Source organism: Alosa pseudoharengus, unplaced genomic scaffold (assembly GCF_046254945.1).
Source record: "Alosa pseudoharengus isolate Yale_2024_CS ecotype anadromous, Long Island Sound unplaced genomic scaffold, YU_APseudo_1.1 YU_APseudo_1.1_scf_7, whole genome shotgun sequence".
NCBI lineage: Eukaryota > Metazoa > Chordata > Actinopteri > Clupeiformes > Clupeidae > Alosa > Alosa pseudoharengus.
In genome coordinates, this window is record NW_027468859.1 from 11,459,277 (window position 1) to 11,469,212 (window position 9,936).

Genomic DNA, 9,936 nt, shown 5'->3' on the forward strand with positions numbered 1-9,936 from the left:
CCTTGAATGACTGTCACTGCAAACAATGTAAATACTTTTGTATACAAGTAACAGTAAAAAATGCAAATAAAAAAAATATTTTGCTGAAAACCTGGGTTATTTTTTCACCTTAGAATGCCATGTTTGAAATAATGACGCTAGACATAATGTTGACAGAATTTACTGTTTAAATATTTACATATTACAAATTTGAAAATTAAAAAAAAAATTATACTACAAATCAAATATATACAAAAACACAAATACTTTTGTTTACAATATTTACAATTATATGGGGTCATTCAAAACCTTTTTTAAACAGGGTGGTCTTGCCACTCCTTTAATTTGGACTTCACCCATCCCCTCAGGTTAGTGCTTTTGAGTTTGGCGAAAAGATCTCTGCTAAATTGGGGGAATGCTGAGAACTCTGCCTGGGTGATCCTTGAACAGCTCAGACTCTCTAAAAACCTCCACCAGAACTAGAATGTCCTCAGTCTGACAAGCAGCATGATGCACACCAGAGGACTTTGAGACCTGTAGTCTCCATCAAAATTTTCAGGACCCCAATTGACTTGCTGAACCTGTCTGCTGTTTGTTCGGTAAGGTTTGGACCACTGCGTTTTAAAAAGGACTTAAGAAAATTGTTAAGGTGTTCTAGATGTAGATCTAGTGAAATGTTCCTTCCCATTCCTCCCTTCCCATTCCAAAACCTATTCCACACCAGACTGTGTGCTAAGCGAGGGGAAAGTGTGTAATTGACCTGCAAGGTTAGAAGTAGTGTACTGTACGTATACTGTGTATGCCCATAGGCCTTGTAGAACATCAACGCTACAGTATACAATCGCATCAGCCTGTCTCCGTCTCCCTCCTTAACTGCATCCTGCAGGTCAGCCAAGAAGAAGCCAAAACCCAGTCTAGCCTCTGTGTGTTGCTTTTTGTGGTCTAACACTGAACTTTGCCTGTCTGTATATGGAACTGCCTTGGGAGATACTGTCAACCCATGCTCTCTTCTCTCATGGTTTTCCCTAGCCTTTCTGTACTTATATAAACGTTTGCAACCTGTGGCACGGCAAGAGAGCTTCTCTCCCTGTTGGGGCAGGTCACTGGCTGTATCTGTGACACCGCTGACAATGTCAGAAATGTCCTCAAATATGACAAATTTGTCTACAATTTGGGAGACTACACCATGCAGCCAGGTCCTTTTGTCCTCTTGTGGACCAATTAAGATGTGGTCTGGGATGAATCTGTCTGGGACATCTGTTGAGATATTAAAAAGACAGATAATGTGAGATGCATGTATAGTTAGCTGTGATGTTACATGTAGAAAATAAGAATACAAAACAATACAATTGGACCGTTCTTCTAAATGTTTTAACCAGCCCAGTGGCCTTGTTGATGGTGTCTGCCCTGAGATTGGGAGTTTGTTTGAAGTGTTATACCTGACACATTCTGTAGTCCAAAGTGCTCCATTGCCGCAGCCAAGAAGAGAGCTGCAGTGTCCTTCTGCACAAACTCCTTGTATGCATTGAATGCAGCATGTGGACCTTGTTTTGCATTGCTGCATCTGTAAGAAGATGACTTGTTATTGATGATGGTGATAGTATGTAATGGAGCAGAGTAAGTCATGATGTTGAAGTTCCAAACTGTTAATTCATGGTGGTTGGACTACATTCCTAACCTGACTCACCAGATGACCACACGCACACACACACCCTCCTGAGCTACATAACAGACATACAGACAGAATTGAATGAGTGACACGCGCACGCATGCACACACGCACGCGCACACACACACACCCTCCAGAGCTACATAAGACATACAGACAGAATTGAATGAGTGACACGCACACGCACGCACACACCCTCCTGAGTTACATAACAGACATACAGACAGAATTGAATGAGTGACACGCACACAGACACGCACGCACGCACCCTCCTCAGTTACATAAGACATACAGACAGAATTGAATGAGTGATAAAGTACCGAGCCGTAATTCATGGTGGCTGGACAACAGGACAGAGCAGAAAGAGTCGTGATGAAGTTCCGAGCCGTAATTCATGGTGGCTGGACAACAGGACAGAGCAGAAAGAGTCGTGATGAAGTTCCGAGCCGTAATTCATGGTGGCTGGACAACAGGACAGAGCAGAAAAAGTTGTGATGAAGTACCGAGCCGTAATTCATGGCGGCTGGGGTGATCAGAAAGGGAAAGGGAAAAACCTGAAAACAGTGAACAATGCAATTTTATTCAGAATGCAAACATTAAAACAAACATGTAGATATTAAACTGACAACAACTAAGAATGCCAAAGACAATGCACAAAAATAGCACTTCTATCTTAACTCATGATAGGTAAGCATACCTCAACTTATTCATATTGGCGAGGAGTGTACCATGATCCCTTGCCGAACCCTCTTTGTAAAAGACCCGATGATAGATCTAAAATGCAATTCATTTTTATAGTAGTCAACAAAGCCATTTGTCGAGGAAGGAGAAAAAAAATTGACATGATCTAAAAAAAACTTGTTTTTGTACTTAATTGAATCTGTCTTTTCATGGGGCAATCCTGAAGAAATTACACTTTGATACAATGTACAGTAGGAACTGTAAATTTGCTGTCCCCTCAAAATAATTGAACAAACAGCCATTCATCCCTAAACCACTGGCAACATAAGCACACATGGTGAGAGAATTGTCCAAATTGTGCAACTTTCAGTGTCCCGCCGGCGGGACGGTTACCCCCCTCCCCCACCTCCCCCCAACATTCTAAATCAATTGTATGCACCATATTGCTATGTAGCATAGTAATGTTATACACCATTTCAAAGCTTTGACTCTTGGGAATCCAAAAATGACATGTTTTTTCATGTACAATCTGTATAGTGCTTTACATTCTGAGATTAATCTTATTATGTCTGAATTAAATTTGATCCAAAATGCCCCCCTCCCCCCTTCCGCTTTTGGTGCTACCCTGACTTCTGGCTGCAGTGTAGCTGCAGCACAATAAGTAGATGCAACATATTGGGTACTGAAATATTCACAAAAATCCATAGAAATTAAATCTTCATGTTGTGTTATCCAATATTAGTTGTACAGATGTATAGTCTATCTTATACACACTCATTGAACCAACAAAGTAAATGCAAAAATAGAGACATTTTTGTAATCATTCCATATTTAGTGTAGTCATTCCATATCAGAACCCCTGAAGTATAATCCAAATACAAGCATGAAACCTCAAAGTGTTACCTTTCATTTGAGACCAGGATTATGCTTCTACACAAAGGGGTTCATGTGCAGTAAGCATTTGATTGTCAGTATGCATTTTGGATTACAAAAAGTCCTATGGGGAGTATCCATAGGCATTTTACAAAACGCATGGGCATACCTTGGCAAATAATAGTCTAAAGTATTCATATTTTCATTCTATATTGATCTACTTTTGCACACAACTTCACAAGACCTGGTGCTAGGGCTCAGTTGTGTTACTAAGGGATATCAAGAGACCTAGAGGGCTGAAATGTGGTCAGTTCAGAGATGCTTGTAATCCGGCAGAAAGAAAAAACTATATTCTAGCCTCTGTAACTCTTTGTGAGTACATCACATATTTATTTTGACTTTTTCCTACGAAAGCTAGAGGTTCTCAGCTTTCTATAGGAGGTCCAACATTTGATGGTAGGCCCCAGAAGAGGTGGGAACAATGCCCTTGTAAATAGGCAGAGTGCAATTTCAGGCAAAAACTTGAAATTCTTTTTCAGTTAAGCTGTTAAAGTGAACAAACAAAGCGGTGTGGTGACGTGTAGGGGCGGATGCTGATATTATGTGCCTGATGTTATTTTAGGGTACAGGTGTCCTTTAAAGGTGCGATTTGTAGGATTGTTACCAAACGTTCTGTAGGCCAAAATCAAAACACTGGTGAACGTTTGTCAAGACTACCAGACGCGAGCCTCTTCTGGGTTGCCAGATGTAATGAAGACTTAGCTAACGTTAGTTGACCTGCAGCTGCTTTAACGTTTCTCCAACCATGCTACACATTACGGAAACAGTGAAAACAAAACATACCTCTCTAACCAACGTAACATATTTAGCTGAAGTTAGCGATGCAGATGAAGTTTAGCCTAGGCTACCTGTTGTGGAGAAATATGGCCAGCTCTGCGTCAGACCTATATTCTTCATTTGACGAAGACGTCACCATCTCAGGAAGCTCCTCCGATGTCCACTTAATTTGTTTCTTGTTTTAATTTTGGAAATTTGCCTGCCTCTCGTAGGCGTTCATGACTACAACTGACAGCTGTTGACAGTTGGCCTTTGCTAATTTGGCAACCCAAATAGGAGGACGCGCTAGCCCATTGTTAATACGCTATTCTAGAATTAATCGTTCAAAACATAAACGAAAATTCCAAGAGATTCCACCCCGTAACTCATTTTTTTTCATGGGTTTTACGGGTTAGAGTAATGTTGTCAAATAAGCCATTACTTCAATTCATCGTGTTTCCTTACTCTCTGACAACATATGGTGATCATGTTTGGAATGGTTACAGTTTATTTTCCATTATTTCCTACATACTGGACCTTTAAGTATTTACAGTCCTGTCCTGATAAGGTCACTCACCTCAAAAAGGTTTTTAATTGCGTGCCAATCTTCCCACTGTATGCCGCGGCTATTTCCCTCCGTTAGTCTGTCACCACCGACTAAAATGCTCTGCGGTCCATCTGGGCCCTTTGGAACATACCTACATGACACATCAAGTAGATGTCAAAGCTTTATTAAATCAATACCCTTCCCAAGCTGAACATGTAATTCAGTTTTGGCCACCCCAGCCTACTTACTCATTCTGGAGATGCTGTAGAACATCAGCCAACTCTGTAGACTGGTTCTCATCTTTGAACAGAAGTCCAAGGGGGTGCTATGAGGAAGGAACACATGAATTGAAATAGCATTAAAGTTTGGAGTGATAGCATATACCAATTAACTACCAGGTTATATGCTTCTTTAAGTCAAAAAGTCTACAGAATGCCAAAACTCAGAATGAAGTGTAGTTCATTTAATACTTACGTGGGTCGAAGGCTCGGACATTTCTGCAGAATACTGGTGAGGGATGTGATGAACCACGATTGCTGATAGCGGCTTGAAGGCGTTTAGGTACTTGGTCAGGATTCGGCTTCCCAGGACAACATAATCGCGACGCATTTGGGCTTGGGAGTCAAGACTAGGGAGGGATTTCCCAATGTTGTAATCTGTGAGTGGTTGAGTCGGCTTGTGTCTGCTGAGATGGTTTGAAGGGACTCTGTCTTCCACAGCTATGTGGTGGATCCAGTGAATTGATTGGTTTGCCCGGTTGATAGACTGGTGGTGTGTGTGGCTGAAGAAGTCCAGATTGTCAAATATAATTGAATATGTGCATGGGGGAGTTGGCTCTGTTGGTGCTTCTTCAGGCAATATTGCTACGCCCAGATCTGCCATTTCAGTGTCTGTTATTGTACTGAAGGCTAACACAGCTGTAACATTGTCAGACCCCAGCTGCTGCTCCATCTGTAAAGGAGTAGTGGTGACACCAATAGCCTGCTGTGTGACACAACAGAAATGGAACATAGATTGTAAGTGACCTTGGGTACTTACAAAGGCGCTGTAAATGAAAGCGATTAATATTTTTACAATTATTATTATACAACATTAGAAAGATCTCAAGCAGCTGAATGGATAAACAAATTTTACAACGTTAAAAAACTGGCTTTTCTTACCTGACAAGACAAACGGCTTCATGCTATGCATGGCTTCATCCAGGTCTCCCACAGAGTCATCGAGTGTGCTTGTTCGGGTAGCTCCTTTGGCACCTTGGTTTTCCCTTCCTGGAACAGATCCACCATTGGCTGTGCTGGTGTCTTCATCTTCCTTGAGGAATATTTCATTGGCTACTTTCAGTAGCTTAAAATCCTCTCCGCATGTATTTGCCAGTTCCTTTTGCTTTCTAACAGCACTAGTGTAGTAAGTTGTTATGCCCAATTTGCTAAGTCTTTTAAAAGCTGCCTTCTTCACCCCAGCATATTGTAGGACACTATTCACATAGTATGAGAAGGCTGACAAGCGGGGTTCTCTGCCTTTTAAAGCTATAGCTGCTGCAGCACAAGCGGTATTAGCAGACTGTTTAGTGATACGTAAAAAAATCGAAAACAAAAATGGTGACAAATGCTGGAGATCTGCTTGCAAATTTTCAAATGAAAATGCCTTCAAATCTGCTGCTGATGACTTGGTCAGCATGGAATCTTTAAAGGGATTGCAGATATTCTTACACTCATCTTCTATGATTTGCAGGATGTTTTCACTGAGTGGTCCAAAGAGTTCTTTGTGTCTGGTTAGATGATTGGCAGCCACGCTCCAGTTCTTCTTTGCGATAGCTTCCACTATGCCCAGGGCCAGGTTAAGGTCATCTGGGGCCCGGGGCAGAGGCCTCCCCGAGGCCCCCCCCCCCCATTTTTTTCAATATATATTACTATTACTATTATTATCAATATACATAAGACAGAGAGAGAGAGAGAGAGGGGCAATTAAATTATGACAGATAATGTAAAAATGAAATTTGCATTTATATTGTGGAACTGTTAACCAACATACAATTGTACCAACATACAAAAAACAAGTAGGCCTAGCCTACAAACATGGGGCAATGCACAAAAAATCAACCATGAAATATTATATTACCATCAATGAATTACTAAGGCTTGAAAAAAACTGCCAGTGGTACCCAGGTCAGCCTAAAATGTGCAACTCCCGAACTCATGAAACATTGTAGCCTAGAGTTTGGTGCGCACGCACACAGCCACATCATGATACATTGTTAACACACAGCCCTAGCCAGCTACGACGTCAAATACATTGAAACACACAGTCTAGCGCACACACACAGCCCAGCCACATCAAATACAAACAAGGGGGGTGTTGGCCGATAACGGTAACGTTGTCAGGGACAGGGGTGGACGTGGACTTCACTATTTTGATCCTCGTTTTGAAAAAAGTGGACAAGGTGCCTGCAGGAATGAATGCGATGGTAAGCACACACACACCTAACTTTCAACGCTTTGATAATATTTGTCCCGGTTAGGTTCCTGCATTGGTCAGTTAAAAAGTAGTTACATAGTAGGCTAATGACATCCACATGCAATTTATTTACTACAACAACGCCTAACAACGACCTATTTATTTGGACAACTTTGTATAGCCCTATAAAGGCTAAAGTTACCTTTAGTTTTGTTCTAGCGAAGGTCACGTTCACGTATGGCTTTAAACAGCGGTAATGCTAACCGCCGTCATGCTATCCGGCAAAAGATTCTTTGGACGCCGCTATTTATGTATTTCCGGCTCCCATTGACTTACATTGAACACATGTAAACAAAACGTCAATTATGTGTTCAAACTAACGCCGCTGACTTATGAAAACAACCATTCCACTTTGATAAGAAACTACATAATTGTACAACATTTATACAACAAAAATCACAGAATTTGGATCAAGTAATGTGGAGAAATCTTATGCAAAGTGTCAACCCCTAACAATGTGCCCATTGCCCAAATTTATGGTCGACTAATGTCGAATGTCAGAGTAATGACATTGAAAAAGGTACCTTAATGATACACTTCAATTCATAAAGGTACGAAGTATAAAAAGAAAAACACAATTTATCAGATGGATTACTCATATAATTTGTAACAAAGTTACAACATTTGTAACATTTATTCGAGGGCACATCTATTCCCAGAACTATAATGGGTGTTAAATATTCCACAACCACTAGATGGGAGCATGACACAGCACATAAAGTACACCTACGTGTCGCTGCGACCTGAAGGATGGCGTGGTTGAATATCCACTTCTCCTGTACTTCGGGTCTAATAGCGGGTGAATTGTATGACCACCAGATGACGCCATTTCACTGCACCTCGGGCCTAATAGCTGCTGTAACTTCGTTTAAGTAATATAAGCCTCGAGGAGCCGACGGTTACACTTGTTTTAGGGGCGTTGTTAGCCACGCTGCAGCAAGCCGGTTAGGCTACAGAAGAAGCCCATAGGCTACAGTCGCGTGTGTTTGTGGTGATTTATTCCATGTATTAACAAAATAATAATGTAACATTAAAGAAATAGCCTACATAGATAAAAAAAAACTAAATAATTACATCAAAAAGTAAAGAAGCTTTATCATTGATATATAAGCTTACTGAAAATCAAATATAGGCCTAGCCTACAATTGTGTTCCACAGACAATATGTCCTACAGATAATAACAACAGTAAGAACATAGGTTAACCTAAGTCATGACGACACGGGGGCTTAAGTCTCATGTTGGCCTATGACTACGTAGCCTAGGCTACCAAGCACGTCTGGGTCTGCGACAGTGAAATAGCTCCAATATTAATTGTGTCGCCAATGAGTATGCTAACATGAATCTCATCAGTCACCTATAGATAAGGGTTAGGCTATAACATATGTAGGCTATAATGTAAAAATAGGGTCATATCATATAATGTTGACTTATTAAGATGGGGGAGAGAGCTGAACATATTACACTGAACTAACTGATCCGGATGTCATTGGTCGCAAGGACTGTTAATGGGTGTATCCACAATTGGGACCTTGTTACAAGTTGGTCTTTCAGCTGCTAATGCAATCAGTGGCCGTCAGAAAACATGTTAGACAACTGAGGAATGAGATGCCACACATAAAATGTACAGTCAAACAGAATGCACAAACATCAATGGGAATCCACCAAACACTGCAGGGAACCATGTTATTGTCAATCAGCACTCTGCCACGCTAAATCAGACCCTGCTTATGTTTGTGCAGAGCAGAACAGATATTTGTAGATATGATGCAGGACCTGTTAAGAGAGATTGGCAGCTCAGTCTCCCTCATAGTAGTCCCTACAGTGAACGATGTACTGTAATAGCATAGTGCTGCTGCTTCTGATGTGCAAGACAAGACAGGGTATATTCATAATGTGACAGGCAGCATGTATTTATCATTATGTTACAACCTCTGCACAACTACTATTGATGTTAGAAGAACAAAACAATACATCTTCAAATGTTCATTGCTTATTACATGTGTTATCAAAACAAAATCCTTGTCTGCTTTCTGTGTTTTTGCATGCACCTGTCAACAGGGGTGTAAAGACATATTTGTTCACCATGCACTTAGGCTGTTCTAAGTCATTGTTTGTATGTTATAGTATTTGTTGATTTCCATTTATTGCCCATTGATATTGCATTCACATTATTGTTTAGTATTGCTATTCTCCTTATTAATGTAGTGTCACCAACATTTAAAATAATATCAACTGACATTGTTATTCATAGCCATATTTATTCTGCTCTTATAAGGTAATACAGTGCACATATTTATATTTCATTTATACTACTCTAAACCACCTTCTGAAAATCAACTATAGTACTGTTTCACTGCACCATATTTCTTGACCTGTCTCACCACCTGCCTATAGGCTATTTACACCACCTTACTTACAACACTTTGAAGAGCCAAAAACAAAGCTCAGCACACCTGTTCTGTGCATCAGCAAAGTTGGAGGGTTAATTTATGAACCATCACTTCTAGCTGAAACATCACTTCTAGTAGGCTACATGTGACGTGTAGGCTAGAAGAGAAGTCTTTATTGTCCACTACTGGGGAAATTCATTGGCAACACTTTATTTTAATGTGCCGCTGTTACAGTGTACCTACCTAATTAGGTACAGTGGTACAACCTGTGTAACAACATGTACTATCAGGTACTGTACTATCATTGTACTTGCATTATGTATTTGTGGGTACCTACATAGGCTATAGTTGTTACATTGTAATACTGAGTGCTTTTACAAAACTTTGCCAATTTGCCTAAATTTTCAGAGGCAAAGAGCTGACCTGAGACCTGCTGGATGGGGTAAATCTGGTCATGATAGATTTG

The 9,936-nt window shown here is 40.6% G+C and overlaps 1 protein-coding gene across 1 annotated transcript; it reads right to left on the minus strand.

Moving 5' to 3' along the window:
• Nucleotides 1-285: 285 nt before the first annotated feature.
• LOC143109630 (uncharacterized) lies at nucleotides 286-7,226 on the minus strand. Its single transcript, XM_076272404.1, has 7 exons — nucleotides 5,726-7,226; nucleotides 5,040-5,549; nucleotides 4,814-4,890; nucleotides 4,596-4,716; nucleotides 1,969-2,202; nucleotides 1,419-1,543; nucleotides 286-1,236 (listed from the first exon to the last, which is right to left on the minus strand). The coding sequence occupies exons 2-5, from the start codon at nucleotides 5,514-5,516 to the stop codon at nucleotides 2,041-2,043; spliced, it is 837 nt and encodes a 278-aa protein (XP_076128519.1). The 5' UTR covers nucleotides 5,517-5,549; nucleotides 5,726-7,226; the 3' UTR covers nucleotides 286-1,236; nucleotides 1,419-1,543; nucleotides 1,969-2,040.
• Between the last annotated feature and the right edge of the window lie 2,710 nt (nucleotides 7,227-9,936).

Coding starts and splice junctions, on each gene's coding strand:
- LOC143109630 (XM_076272404.1), bottom strand. CDS start 5,516: ATGGAGCAGCAGCTGGGGTCTGACAATGTTACAGCTGTGTTAGCCTTC. Junction 4,891..5,039: donor TGTCCGAGCCTTCGACCCAC/GTAAGTATTAAA, acceptor CCTTCCTCATAG/CACCCCCTTGGACTTCTGTT. Junction 2,203..4,595: donor CAATTAAAAACCTTTTTGAG/GTGAGTGACCTT, acceptor CACTGTTTTCAG/GTTTTTCCCTTTCCCTTTCT.